At 38.7% G+C, this 15,910-nt stretch overlaps 1 protein-coding gene and 1 pseudogene across 1 annotated transcript; both read left to right on the top strand.

Moving 5' to 3' along the window:
• The first annotated feature begins 759 nt into the window (after nucleotides 1–759).
• On the top strand, nucleotides 760–2,033 carry LOC100918616 (annotated as a pseudogene).
• An 835-nt stretch (nucleotides 2,034–2,868) lies between these two features.
• On the top strand, nucleotides 2,869–14,794 carry LOC100918357 (serine protease 27-like). Its single transcript, XM_003762820.2, has 5 exons — nucleotides 2,869–2,998; nucleotides 3,192–3,354; nucleotides 7,451–7,725; nucleotides 14,026–14,192; nucleotides 14,475–14,794. Exons 1-5 carry the CDS (start codon nucleotides 2,869–2,871, stop codon nucleotides 14,742–14,744), a joined length of 1,005 nt encoding a protein of 334 aa, XP_003762868.1. The 3' UTR covers nucleotides 14,745–14,794.
• The last annotated feature ends 1,116 nt before the right edge of the window (nucleotides 14,795–15,910 follow it).

The following is a 15,910-nucleotide window of genomic DNA, read 5'->3' as shown; positions in this document are numbered from 1 at the left end:
ATGAGACTATCATCTCCAAGAATCCAGCCAACAATGTGAGTTCTCAATGACCTATATACACATGGTTCAGGTTCAGGGGTAGATTGAGGAAAGGGCGGAGTCAGGTGCTGAGAGCAGGAACGAGACTCTGACAGGGTGGGGTGAACCACCAGAGATGGGGATGACATAATCAAGGGGAGGCACCCTGGACATGGGGAGAGGCATCTTGATAAGACGGTATATGACATTCCGGTAGCTTGGGATGGGGAGAGGCATTCTGATATTCTAAAACATAAGATCTTTTATCTTTATCAAATATTCTGATAAAGAGGGAAGGGAGGTTTTGCAGGACTGAGCTTTGAGCTGATAATTATAAACTGAAGCAGAACAATTAGAGAAACTGAATCAGGACTGGGTCAGGATAATTAGGGAAACTGAGTCAGGACTGGGTCAGGAAAATTAGGGATAATAAAAGAGAACTGTGGCATAACAATTAGAAGCAGAATTGAATGATGCCAGCAATTGTAATAATTTTTAGTGTGACTCTAGCTGTGATCTTTCACCTTCCTTTATTGTGATGGTTGTTATACCCCTAAAATTGGATATATAGCCAGTAACCTTGATGTTTATTTTAATCTAGATTATGAGATTTAAGGAAGAGTGTGAGACAGAGACAGAGAAATAAACAGTTGCTTATGAGAAAAGAAGGGTTTTTTCAGTTTATTAAATAATACGGACTGGGCACTGATCTCGGTGATCAAGAGTAGTCCTTACCTCAGGCAGCGTTTGCTCCATTCACAGCCACATTTTCAGACACAGAAGCACCTGATCTCTTCACCACCAACATGTCTCTTTCCAACGAACTGACCTTTGAAAGGGAAGGAAAAGAAGGGAAAGGTTATCCATGAGGGTGGGTTTTAATATTCCCATGAAAAACAAAGAGATAACCAGCAACCAGGAATCAAAGCTGCTCCTTCTTGCATCAATTACTGCTTGGATAATGGAGCCAAGACTGTTGTTCTGATGAGCCTCTTAGGCTGACCTGATGGTATTCCTATGCCTGAAAAATTCTCCTTGGAGTCCATGGCTACAGAGCTCAAATCTTTGCTGAGCAAAAACATTCTGCTCCTGAAGGGTTTTGTGGGTCCAGAAGTGGAGGAAGCCTGGGTTAAACCACCTAGCAGTTCTGTCATTTTGCTGAAGAAACTTTGCTTCCATGTATTGCAGGAAGAAAAAGGCAAAGATGCTTCTAGGAATAAGATCAAAGTAGAAGCCGTCCAAGCTCCAAGCTGGGGAATATCTATGTCAATGATGCTTCTGTTCCCTATGTCCACAGTTTCATGGTGGGAGTAAATCTGACCCAAAAGGCATGTGGTTTCTTCATGAAAAAGATCTGACTTATTTTGCCAAGACCTTGGAGAAGCCAGGGAATCTCTTCTAATCCAGCTTGGGTGGAGCTAAAGTTACCAACAAAATACAGTTATCAATAATATACTAGACAAAGTCAATGAAATGATTATTGGTGGTGGGATGAGTTTCACTTTCCTCAAGTGCTCAACAACATGGAGATTGAAATTTCTCTTCTTAATGAAGAGGGGAACAAGACTGTCAAAGACCTGATGCCCAAGGCTGAGAAGAATGGTGTCAAAGATCCCTTTGCCTGTTGAATTCATCACAGAGTTCAAATTTGATGGGAATGCCAAGACACATCAAGTCACATTAGTCTCTGGCATCCCTGTTGGTTGGATGGGTTTGGATTGTGGCTCCAAGAGCAGACAGAAGTACACAGAAGCTATGGCCCAGGACAAACAGGTTGTGTCAAACAGACCCATTGGAGTATTTGAGTGGAAAGCCTTTGCTCAGGGTAGCTAATCAATATGGTGGCAGAGGCTACATCTGCATCATTATCATAAGTGATGGGAACACTTTTCCATTTGCTGTGCCAAATGGAATACTGAGGACAAAGTCAACCATGTGAGCTCTGGGGTGGTGCCAGTCTAAAGTTGTTGGAGGGCAGAGTCCTTCCTGTAGAGGACACCCTGAGCAATATCTAATGGGTACCACCTTCTGCCTACTGATTCCCATGCACAATCCTTCCAACATGATCCTGCAGTGCTCTCTGTTTTGTTCCTTGGGATTGGGCACATTTTTTCCTCAAGACTCTAGCAGTGATGAGAAGATGGGGCAATGAGAGCCCCAGAATCAGCTCAACTCAACTCTGTATTTTCTGGATGTGTCTGTTATCAGATTTCACTTGAAGTTATTTAGGATATCTAAACCATTGTGGTGATCGCTGGAGTAGATAGATGCCTTTAGAAAGAAAGAAAAAAGCTAAAGTCACTGTTAGCCATACTCTTTTGAAATACTAAATTTCTCACTGATTTCACTGATTTCAAGTTTTATTCTTGTGAGAGATGGTACAATTTTAGTATTAATGAGGAAATATCAGAACATGACACTGTGATAGCTTTGAAACCTAGGATGAGAACAAATAAGGAAAAACAAGGCAATAGCAAATAGAGAGAAGGGTGATGACCCCACAGAGCCTAAACACACAGGAAGAGAGGGAGTGTTAACCCAAACCCTGTTACACTTGTGTATTTAAATGTTTTTACTGGTGGTTACCAAATAGAATACATTTTTTAAATAACTGGAAAATTTTAAGTTAAATTTATATATTTTTTCCTTTCTTCCTCAACAAACATTGAGCGCTTATTGGTCTCTGTCTTAGATTTTATGATTTTATAGGAGTAAAGGCCAAGAATCCAACTTCTACTTATCCCCACCCTGACTAATAAAGGTGGAGCAATCAATAGATGTCATTTCCCTAAACTCTTGCCCTGGAAGCCTAATATATAACTTAACATAAGAAAGTATTAACACCTAAGAATGGGTTCCTCTAATGAAGTTCTCCTGCGGCTGACCCTCTTGCTGGGGGTGCTGAGTGGAGCCCTCACAGGGAGGAACTTTACTTCTTCTTCCTCTTTTCTGAATTCTACTAAGAAAACCATATCATCAGGTGGGACATTTACTGAGTGGGAAGCCTAGGGAGATAAAGAAGAGATTAAACTGGAAGAAAGAACTGGGTATCTGGGCTGTGAAAGTGGAATGGGAGAAATCCAGAGACTGATGGACACCTGAGTGCTCAGAGAAGAGGGGAAGCCAAAGGCAACCAAACTTGACTGAACTGTCTGTCTACTCTCTTTCTGCAGTGTGTGGACGCCCCCAACCCAAAAGCCGAATTGTCTCAGGACAGGATGCCCATCCAGGGCAGTGGCCATGGCAAGTCAGTCTTCTTGAGAATCGTGTAGCTGTGTGTGGTGGCTCACTCATTTCTACAACCTGGGTGCTAACAGCTGCCCATTGTATAGAGAGGTGAGTATCCATGCTGGGCTGGAGGAAGAGAGGTATTTTAGGCTGAGTACTGAGAAATAAAGAGGATCTTGGCTATTTCTCCTCATATCCAGAGTTAGGATAATCCTAGACTGAGGACCCTGGATCCAAGCAGGATAGGTTCAACATTCACATAAACCTACATATGGATGTACCAAGAATATCTAAATTGCAGCCTTCTTTGCAGTGGGGCTATCCAGAATCTAGAGCTTTTCAAGTGAGAGGCTGAGGGAGAAGCTTTTCCAGTCTCTGGGGACTCAGGTTAATTAATTAATTGCCACCAAGAATTCGCTTTCTTCCATCATTCTCTTCCCATTCCCTTCCCCTCTGCTACTTCTGGGAGATTCTAGTTTGAAAGGAAGAAGGCCAGTCTAATAGCTTCGTCATCCTTCCCATACCTTCCTACAATTTCTCTTCCCAACTCTCTCAGAAATACTTCCTCAACAGCAACCCTGTCTCAAACTCCTGCTCCTGCCCTAGCACTGCATGGCCTACAGCTAGATCAAGGGAAAAACTAGTCAACAAGACGCTGATTTTCCTGTTTCATTCCTCTGACTTCTTTTTTTCCCATGGCTCATCATGTAGTACATGTCTCTAGGGTTTTGGGTAGTATGGGCAAGGAAAGCAAAAAAGAAAAAATGCATATGTTAAAAGCATATATCTTATAATGTCTGAGCTAGCTCTCTAGAGGGCCTCAGGACCAGTCAGAGTCAGGATCAGAGTCCTTGGTCTTTAGGGGGAGAAGTGAAGGAGGCAGGCAAAACTGCCAAAGATGAGTCCTCGGCTCTGGAGTCGGGAGCCTGAAGTCTCTTTCCTCCTCATTCTGCGGCAGAGCGACTCTGACCTCTCTCCCTCAGCCTTCCAATCCTTGCCTACAATTACCTCATCACCACACATTCTGCAAGTACCAATGGTGAGGAGAGCCATCACATCACCATCTCATCTAAATATATGTATATAGAACCATTATCACACATAGAACAGGTAATTAGCCTTAAGTGCTCTGCTGTCTGATTCAAGTACACCTTTTCAGAATTTCAGCCCTCTACCATACCTCTAGCCATCAATGCTTAAAATTAAACTCCAGAGCTAAAATCCCACCACTATCTATAGCTAGGGTGGGGAACACGTGACCCACAGGCTGTATGAGGTCTGCAAAATCATGTACTGAGGTGACCAAAGGCAATAATGAGCTACAAGCTAGGTACGCCAACTTCCCATTGCTTGTGTTATTTTCCCAATCTCCCTTAATGCTAGTGCTTTCCCTCTTGATTATCACCAGTTTACTCTGCATATAGCTTGTTTGTACATATTTTCTCCCCCTGTTACACTGTGAGTTCCTTGGGAACAGGTACTACCTTTTGTCCAATTCTTTGTATCTTCAGTGCTTAGCAAAGAGCATGGAATGTTAGCTATTCAGTTATGTCCAACTCTTCATTTCCTCATCATGGAATATAGTAGGAATTTAATAATTGCTTATTGACTGATTGGCCTGAAAACACTCACCACACCTCCAATCTAGTGATGACTTCATTCCCTGAGTTGTTTTTTTCTGCAACCCTGCTAAACTCAAGGAATTTTTATAGAGTAATACAAAGTTTGCTGATAAATGTTTAACTGGGCTAGGTGGGGGTGGGAAGAGTGAGAAATTATGCACACTTTTAAATTTATTCTGCAATATTAACACTTCCTTAAGTCTAGACAATCAACTTATAAATAAATTAACAGTTGCTGATTCTCACAAACTGGTCAGAGCTGGTTGCGGCAAATTCCTGACCTTGACTGAACTCTGGAAGAAGTGAAGGACTCTGAAAGACAGAAGAATAAAGGGAGCATTTACAGAGAATTCCTACAGGAAAGTAGCATGTTGCATTCTAGCAACAGGTTTCCCCTGATTAATTCAGGTGTGTCTTCACATAGCTAAAGAAAAGTCAGAGGCCACAATTTCTGGACCTTTAAAAAAAAAAAAACTCAGCTTTACAATTATTTCATCATCTCTCTCTCATGGCAAGTTTCATTTCTTTTTTTTCCCTGTTGCTGTTGTTTTGAGGGGAAGAAAGTACTCTCCTAACCTTGAATACAATTTGTGTTTTTTTTCTGCCATTGTTACCTAACTTTGTAAAATAAAGCATCTCCATATCACAGTCGCTCTTTAAGCTCTCTCTTTATAGTTTTCTTCTTCTGTATTTTTGAGACAGCTTGCTGTAGAGGATTCCCTATTGCCTTCCTTCTGCTGATTATCCTCAATTAACATATGTATATTTTGTCAGACAAATAGCGAGAGCTTATGGAGAGGAAGGACTATATTTTGCCATTCTTTGTATTACTAGTTTTTGGCTTAGGAGTAACTGACACTTTGTAGGCACTTATTAAATGTTTATTGATTGACTGATGATGTAAGAAAGACTTCCCAGTTCCAATGTTCATTAAGTCTATTATCCTAAAGTCTCAAGCTTTCTAGCATTTCAGTTTTATTACTTGTAAAAATAGCAATTAAAAAATACTTGCATTGCCTCCTTCAGAGAGCTGTTTTGAAAAGTCCTTTTGTAACTCTTTACTAAAAATGATATGGAAATGTTAGTAATTAAGTAATGTATTAATATACTGACATTTGACTATATTTCACAGAAATAATAATGATGATGGTTATGATATAGCTAGTTCTTTAAGATTGGCAAAGCCCTTAACAAAGTATCCTACTTTAATAACTAGAAATACTATGGATTACTACTGATAAATCTGTGCTAGGATCAAAACAACTTACAGTGTCTGATCAGAAAGCAAACTGACTTTCAGTTTCCTCATCTATAATTAGAGAAATAATAGCACCTATCTCATAAAGTTGTTGTGAGAGCATACACATATTTAAGTGTGTATATATATATAGAGAGAGAGAGAGAGAGATGTAAAACATTCACAAACTTCCCAACATATGTGAATTCCAGTTATTATGCTAGCCTTAAAATTGTATTCTCTCTATGAGGATCTATGTGTGAGATCCTAGATTCATTCAGTTTTTCTTTCTAATAAAGTTCAGCCTTCAATAAAATAATAAAAAGAAGAATTTTTTAAAACCAGACTGCCCTTATATTGCTTAGCTTAGTCATAGATTCATCAAATCACTGGATCTCAAAGTTGAAAGGGACCCTAGTGCTATTCATTCAGAATTATAACTAGGAATTTTTGCACCAAATATTGGGGAGCACAGGGAAGATTGAAGGGCAGGGATATGTGGGGGGAAGGGGAAAACTCATGTGGAATGCAACCACTGGAAAGAAAGAAGCACATCCTGGGACAAGGTGAAATGCCTTAGTGGATAAGAGCATTGTACTTTGAATCAGAAAGACCTGAATTCTTAATCTGACCTCAGCCACTTACTGGCCATAAAGTGACACTAGGTGTATCACTTAACCTCTGTCTGCCTCAGTTTTTTCATCTGTAAAATCAGGACAATAATAGCACTTACTTCCTAGAGTTGTGAGAATCAAATGAGATAATACATATAAAGCCATTTACAAATCTTAAAGCATTAAATAAATGTTAGTTATTAGATTTCTATATAAATAATAAGAATAATAGTAACTTACTTTATGTTTAAGATGACAAATCTCAAAGAGTTATATGAAGTTAGTAATTCTAGTGTTTCATAAACAATAACAGTAGTAGCTAACATGTAGAGGACACTTTACACCAGTCAGTTACTAATTCTTTCAAGTATTTATCTTTACTACATCATTGCTGTTAGACAGATTGTTCTCTGGAGAAATTCTTGTCCTTATGAAAAAGCTACCAGACTCAAAGTTCTACTGTTCTGCATTTCCTACCCCCAGACAATTAATTTACATTGACCATGCCCTCAAGCCCAACCCTGAAGAATTCACTTATGATCTAAGCCTTAAAAATGTTTCCAAAATTAGATTTCCCTGTTATGCTTCTCCCCACGAACTCCAACACACGCACACACACACACACACACACGCAAATACACATATGCAGACACTCAAGAACACACACTCACACGCACATTTTCTCTCAAGCCTCCAAAACTATCCTTTCTTTCCCTCTTTTTTTCCCCTAGCTTGCTGCCTCCCTCAGATTACTCATTAGTACTGGGCTCGATGTCATCTTACCCGAATAATGACGATGGTGTACAGATTCGAACAGTGGTCCAGATCATCAAACACCCCAGCTACGAAAAATATGGACCTGGGGACATTGCTTTGGTTCAAATGGACTCACCAGTCAACTTCAACAACCTCATACTCCCCATCTGCCTCCCAGGCACTGCGGAGCAACTAATCGATGGGAATCTGTGCTGGGTGACTGGCTGGGGAAATATTGGGGAAAACCAAAGTAAGAGTGGGCTCAGGAAGTTGAGTCTATGTAAAAAGAATCTTTTTACTTTCTCAGGCTCCCAGTCTTTCAGGTAGCACTGCAGTTTTCTCCAGGTGAAACAGTAGAGCTCTGGATCTTAGGCCTCCTGGCCTCATGCAGCTTCCAGGAGAATCCAGTTCCATATTAAACTGATCCAGAAGACTTTTGTCCTTAATATCTAGAACTCACCTTTCACTACTTTTGAACCCTTTAATGGTTGTTGGAACTTGAAGCACTCAGCTTCCTGACTTCCCTTGCACCTAAATTTGCTTGGCTCTGCTGGGTCCAATCTCTAGTTCCTTATCCCCTTCTCCTGCTACCTATGCTGTTCTTGGGCCATATTTCCAATCTTCGGCTTCTTCTTTTATTTCTTTTCATAGTACTCATACCCTTCAGACCTTAAGTTCATTTTTGAGAGTTTATTTATGGAAGAATGAATATATAAATTTTGAAGTAATATACCACTAAAAATTCATTTTCTTATAGCCTTGTACCATAAGAAAGCAGAGGAAAGAGAATTTTCCTCTGAAGTCCATGAGGTAAGTCATCCAAGAGTTTCTCTGCCCAGCTTACAAATGAGGAAAACTGAGAAAGGAGGTGACTTATTCAGGATCACATAACTAATAAATGTCAGAGTTAGGATCAGAGCCCAAAATTGCTGACTCTAAGACCTAATGTTCTTCCCACTATACCTACCTATAGCTAAGCAGGGAGCAGGGAGAACCCATCTAGGGCACTGTGTTGCAGACATGAAGGATGAGGCAGCCATCTCCTTGCCATCTCTTCTGAGTGCTTGATCCCATCCATTTCTAGGAGCTTTTTTTTTCTTTTTAAATTTGTTAGTTTTCAATATTTACTTTTAAAAGGTTTTGCTTTTCATTTTTTTCTTCCTCCCCAAGATGGCAATCTGATATAGATTATATATGTACAATAATATTGATTATATTTCAACATTAGTCATGTTGTAAAAGAAGAATCAGAACAAAAAGGAAAAACCATGCAAAAATAGCACTCTTTGATGTGCATTTAGATTTCCTAGTTCTCTTTCTGGATGCAGATGGCATTATCCATCATTAATCTTTTGGAATTGGCTTAGATCATTGTATTGGGAAGAAGAGCTAAGTCTTTTAAAGTTGATCATTACAATGTTGCTGTTACTGTGTACAATGTCCTACAGGTTCTGTTCAGCATCAGTTCTTGTAAGTCTTTCCAAGTTTTTCCAAAATCAGCCTGCTCATCATTTTTTATAGAACAATAGTATTCCATTCATTCATATACCACAACCTGTCCAGCCATTCCCCAAGTGATGAGCATCACCTCAATTTCCAGTTCTTTGCCACCACAAAAAGAGCTGCTATAAACATTTTTGCACATGTGGGACCTTTTCCATTTTTTATGATCTCTTTGGGATACAGACTTATTAGTGGCATTGCTGATTCAAAGAGTGTGAATAGTTTAATTGCTCTTTGGTCATACTTCCAAATTGTTCTCCAGAATGGTTGGATCAGTTCACAACTGCACCAATAATAGTGCTTTTTATCTGCTAATCCTTCCCAGGCTCCTTTGCAGAATACTTCATATACTGACTCCTAAGCATGAGTGTCACCCAAGTCTTTTTTGGGTGCTGTTCTTTTTTCTTCCAGTAGACAATTGGAAAGTCTCCTGCCAGTGAGGGTGATGAGGTTTGGCTCCCTTCAATTCCTGGTCGGAGCCAAATGATGAGGTTCAGCACCCCTCAATTCTCAGTCAGGGAGCCAAATGATGAGGTTTGGCTCCCTTCAATTCTCTGTCAGGGAGCCAAATGATGAGGTTCAGCTCCCCTCAATTCTCAGTCAGAGAGCCAAATGATGAGGTTCAGTGTAGAGCAGGGAGTTGTGGGAACCCCCTTCTGACAGTGCAGGTCCTTCATAAATGAATTTAAGAACTCGAAAAGTTAAACTGGCAAAAGAAGTTTATTATTAAAGATCTAGCAGAGAAATCCCGACAGAGAAGTGAATAAGGTCTTATTAGGAAAATAAGTAAGAAAGATAAAGAGAGAATAACCCTGAAAGAGAATATTATTTCAGCAAGCAGAGGGTTGCAGCTATGCCAAGGGGAGAAAGAGGTTCCTTGGCATGGCATGTTAGGTCCTCTGCCAGGAGTTGGGTTGAAGGAAACTTGTTATATGGGCAGTTCTTGGTGGGAGATAGGTGCAGTTTAAGTTGAAATCAAAATAGAAAATCTTGGAATTGAATCTTGGAATAGACTAATTTTCAACTCAATAGAGAGTGTAATCAGTAGTATTATCAGTGGGGGGTGATGTTCTCTCAGGATAACAGAATGAAGCTACTTATCCTGTTTCCCTCGGGCAGGTCTTTTACAGAGTCAAGAATTCAAAGAGATTATCTCCTTGAAGGAGTTTCAGAGAGAGAGAGTTTTGGGGTCCCCCTTCAGTTTCAGTGTTCTCACATCAAGGGCAGGAATTATCTTTTGCCTTTCTTTGGTACCCCCAGAGCTTAGTGCAGTCCCTGATACATAGTAGACACTTAAATGCTTGTTGACTGAATGCTTTCTCTTTCTATCTGTTCTCTCTTGGTTATCTCATCAGATGCCATGAGTTCAATCATCTCTACATAGATGACTTCCAGATCCTTCTATGAAACTCTTATTTCTTTTCTTAGTTCTGATACTGTGTTTCCAGCTACCTGATGGACATCTTCATTTGGCTGTGCCATTTGGATTGCAAACTCAGCTTGTCTCAAGTGGAACTCATTCTTTTTCTCTCTAGCCCTTTCCTTTCACTTCCCATCTTTCTCTTCCCCCAAATCCCTGCAGTCTCCTAACAACTCTATTTCCATGAAGATCAGCCCAGTTCTAACCTGGGTTTTCAAATGTGAAGTCATCCATGGCTTTTTTACTTTTCCTAATTCCCATAAAAAATCAGTTGCTAAAACTTGTAGATTCTAACCTCTAAAATATCTTCTTTCTCCTTCCCCTTATCTCTACAATCACTCTAGTTTAGGGCTCATCATTTCTTACTTAGACCACTGTGTTAGTCTCCTAAATTGTCTTCCTATCTCCAATCTCTCTTCTCTTTAATCTGTCCTCTACACAACTACCAAACTGATATTCCTCATTCTAACCATGACCAATCCCCTGCTCAAGGGGCTTCAGAAACTTCCCATTACCTCTAGGATAAAATATGAGTGTCTTTATATGGCATTTAATTTAATAATATTCACAAACAGGTTCTGATCTACTTTTCAAGATGTTTCACATTACTCTCTTTTCCCTTATAATTTGAGTATTCAATTCCTTGAAATAAGTATTAAAGGTTTCCTGCATGCCAGACATAGTATTAGACACAAGAAATGCCAAAACAAACATGTGAACTAGTCCATGCCCTCAGTGGGTATACTGATAAGTAAGTATAAGCATATACAAACTAAATGGAGTAGAAATGAGGGTGAGGCAAGGGAGTGGAGTCAGTGAAAATGTTAATCAGAAAAATCAGTGTAGGTGTTCTATGGAATGTAGTGCATGAATTAAACCTTGAATGAATCTCAAGGTGAGAAGGGGGAAAAGGAAAGGGTCCCAAGCATGAGTAAAAGATCACACAAAGACAGAGAGGTTAAAGAAGGAATATCATGCACAGAGAACTCTAAGTAACCCAGTACAGCTGAGATGTATATATTCCTAAAGAATATATACTACACACAAACATGAAATCAGTCTAGAAAGAGAATTTGAACCATTCTGAAAAATAATTTGGAAATAAGATGAACAAAAATTGATCAAAATACCCATAACCTTTGAATCAGAGATCCCACATATACCAGTAATAAATAGGAAACATGTAAAAGACAGATGGGTCCCATATGTACCAAAACATTCATTAGTATCCAAAGATTAAGTAATGGCCAAACATTTTTGATGAATGTTATTATGCTATTTTTTTAAAAAAAGTTAATGTGAAGGATTCAGAGAAGCATGAGTGAGAAGACTTGTATGAAATTTTGCAATGAAGTAGAAACAGGAAAAAAAATGTGGAATGACTACAGTAGTATAAACAAAAAAAAAGACAAGAAAAAATTCTAATGAATAAGCTTGAACATGAAGACGAGTTATGAAAATGTACTTCCCTTCCTTATTGCAAAGATGGGGGACTTTAGATGTGAAGTAATATATACATTGCCAGATGTGTTTGGATATATTTATTGGTTTTGCTAAATAGCTTTCTTTTCTTTTCTTTTTTTTTTTTTTTTTTTTTTTTTTTTTTGTAACTTTTGTTACTAGGGAATGCTCACTGTATCCAGAAAGAAGGAGGGTTATATTAAGAAACGAATGTAATCTTAAATATATATATATATATATATATATATATATATTTCAGTTTTTTAAATAATAGATTGTAACCACATCATGAAGAGCTTTAAAAGTCAAACCAGAATATTTTGTATTTTATCTTGGAAATAACAGAAAATCACAGACATTTCTTAAATAAAGAATCTAATAATAGTTAGATTCAAGGATTAAGGCAATTATAATCATAGCTAGTTTTTTTCTTACCCTTTAAAGTTTATAAATCACTTTTTATATATTATCTTTTTTCATCCCTAAACAAACCTAGAAATTTGGAAGGGGGGGGGGAAGAGAAATAAGCATTTATTATTATTAATTTACAACAAAGATAAAAAGGACTCAGAAGTGTTTGAAGTAGGTTGGCTTATTTGCTGTTATTTCCAGAAGCAAGTGATTGTCCAAGAGGCAGTCCCTGGGAAGATGCACCCTGATATACCAGAGAATGAGCCTTTTATTTTCTGTCCCAAAGTGAAAGATCTCTTCCCCCGTGGCCCCACTGGCTGGGGATGATTAAGTTGAATAGATATCTTGGCCCATGTTTTGTAGGTTTCTCCTTGATATGTTCCCCCTCCCTCACCATACAACACATGTTCAAAAATGGCCGAAAACTCTTCTTTAGGGAGAAGTTAATATTAATTAACTCAATAAGCATGCCAGTACTTCCAATTACTTTTCACTCACTTCTGTTTTTGGTTGATTTTTATCAGTTTATCAATTCAGTGGCTCCATATCTTGTTTTGTACATAGGTAATGGCCTTTCTCTAAATCTATGTCCTTATATAGAAATACAATTCTATAGGTTGCTCACATTAAGTACCTACTATGTACCATCACTATATTTAAAGTTAATATTAACAAACATCTCATTTCCTATTGTAATTCCTATTTTACAGATAAGGAAACTCTGGCTGAGGGGTTTAAGTGCCTTGCCTAGGGTCACACAGCTAAGTAAATGTTTAAGGAAGGATTCAAAATCATTTCTTCCAGATTTCAAGTCCAGCATTCTATCTGCTACCTAGGTAAAAACACATTGCAAATTCTAATAGGCTTGTGATGGAAAGAGTCATCAGCATCCAGAGAGAGAACTATGGGGACTGAATGGAAGACATCTTTTTGGTTGTTTGATTGTTTGCTTGGTTGTTTTCTGGGTTGTTGTTTTTTTTAATCTCATGGTTTGTTTGATTTTTTCCCTTCACCTTTTGATCTGATTTTTCTTGTGCAGCATGATAAATACAGAAATATGTTTAGAAGAATTACTCATGTTTAACCTATATCAGATTGCTTGCTATCTATAGAAAGGGACTGGGGAGGAAGGAGGAAGAAAAATTTGGACCACAAGGTTTTGCAAGGGTGAATTGAAAACTATCTTTACATGTATTTGGAAAAATTAAAAGCTATTAAGAAAAATAAAATAAAATAAGAATGACAACCTTAAAAAAAATACTACAAAATCATACAGAAATTATATGGATGTCTGCAAGCTTATAGTACAGATAAGTAAAAGATAACTCACTATCCAGAGAAGATATAGTGGCAAGAGCCCTGGGCTAAAAAAAACTGTGTGGTTTGAGTAAATTATTTCACCTTTATGAGTTTCAGTTCCCTCATTTGCAAAATAATGATAAAAACTTATACTAATACCTCAAAACAAAAAGATTATTGTGAGAAAAGCTATAGTTCCTAAGACTGTACATGGATTTAGGGCTAAAAAGGAACCTCAGAGATCATTTAATCTGACTTCCCTATTTCACAAATAAGGAAAATAAATCCTAGAAAGATGAAGTGATTTGTCCAAGTATTAAATGGGAGTCAGAATTTGAATCCGTCTATGAAAGTATGAGCACAATATTACTTTTACTTAGCTATTTTCTCCTCCCATCTCACAGATAGCTACTTTTTCACTTATCTGCAACATTTTCTCCCTTTCTCTTCTCCAAGATCTCCCTCCACCTTTCATCCTGCAAGAATTGGAGGTGCCCCTCATCAACCACCAAGTCTGTGACATGTACTACCACAAAGAATCAACTATCTCTCCCTTGGAGCCCATCATCCTGTCTGATATGATTTGTGCTGGCTTCCCTAATGGCCAAAAGGATTCCTGCCAGGTAAGATGGCTCACTGGGACCCCTTCCAGGAATTTTCTCCCACCCCCAAGATTCCAAATGTATCTATCTCTCTGTTGTCTTGCTTAGGAGTCAATCATCCACATCTTGTGCTCTATCACAACTAACCAGGTTACCAAACATCCCTTCCAAGCCCATTTGGTGCCTCTTTCTCTTTCTCTACATGTCCCAGCCCAGCTCTGAAAAGTCCAGGGTCCCCTACTGAACTCTTTCCTCCCCAGACTTTCCCATGGTCCAGATTAACCATTTTTCTCACCTCTCCAGGGTGATTCTGGAGGACCACTGGTATGCAATATTAGTGGCGTCTGGTTCCAAGCTGGCATTGTAAGTTGGGGAGAAGGCTGTGCACGCCCCTATAGGCCTGGAGTCTATACCAACGTCAATGTCTACAAAAATTGGATCTTAAACATAGTTCCAGAAGCTGGGGTCATTAACACTGATGCTGCTGAACCCACCAGGCTGTTCCTCCCTATTCTACTGCTACCGGCTCTAACTTTATTGGGGAATCCTTCCCTTGCCTTGGAGACATGCTAAACTCAAAGGAGAGATTAATAAAATTGAAATAAAGAAAACTATTGAACTAATTTATAAAACTAAGAGTTGATTTTATGAAAAAACCAACAAAATTAATAAATCTTTGGTTAATTTGATTAGGAAAAAAAAGAAAAAAACAAATTACCAGCAACAAAAATGAAAAGGATAAACTTACCACTAATGAAAAAGAAATGAAAACAATAATTAGGAGCTATTTTGTCCAACTGTATGGTTAATATGGTTAAAATGAATGAATAGTTATAAAAATATAAATTGCCCAGCTTAACAGAAGAGGAACTAAATTATTTAAATAATCCCATTTTAGAAAAAGAAATTGAACAAGTCACCAATGAACTCCCTGAAATGTGGTAAGTATGGTCAGTCTTCTACCTGCCACCCCACCCTCCAACAGCTCTAAATCTCAGCCTTCCATCCCAAGGATTATACATTCTCTCCTGCAGGCAAATTGAGGAAAAAACCCCTGAAAATCAGTTTTTTAATGTGGAGAAAGACCTAATTGGGGTGAAAATGTAATGCCAGAGAAACTGAGGCAAGACAGAGATTGGGTTTTTGATATTTTAATTGTGGAGAATTTGAGCTAGCCAGTCAAACAGGATTCATGTCCAAAAGATGTTCGATTTCCCCCCCCCCCTCACCCCCCAGCTGGCTGCATGGGACTTGTCTCAAACCATTCAGCCCACAAGCAATTAATTCCAGATACTTTATATTATAGAGCTCCAGGAAAACAAAGGCAAGGGGAGAGAGGAGAGAATACTGAATGAGTGGACAAGCCATAATTCCAGGAAAAGATCATAACTTAGTACTGACAAGAAGGGGGTCAAGATAGGAGGGTGGAGGGGTAGCTAGTGGTGCAGTAGATAGAGGACTGGTCCTGAAGTCAGGAGGACCTGATTTGAAATTTGACCTCAGATAGTTAACACTCCCTAGCTATGTGACCCTAGATAAGTCACTTAACCAGCAGGCACTTGAGATAACCCTCCTGGAAGTTTATGACTCACTGGTATTTCAGGGCCTCTTAATTTCTCCATTCCTCAAAAACAAAGGAGAGGGGCTATAATAATTTTATTGAGGGCATAATAATTCAGGGAAGCTGAGGCATTACAAAAAAAAAAAAAAAAAAGATTGAGTTCATAAAGATCATGTGG

The sequence above is a fragment of the Sarcophilus harrisii genome, chromosome 1 (assembly GCF_902635505.1).
Source record: "Sarcophilus harrisii chromosome 1, mSarHar1.11, whole genome shotgun sequence".
NCBI classification, from domain to species: Eukaryota; Metazoa; Chordata; class Mammalia; order Dasyuromorphia; family Dasyuridae; genus Sarcophilus; species Sarcophilus harrisii.
This window is presented reverse-complemented; position numbering and strand designations above follow the sequence as displayed.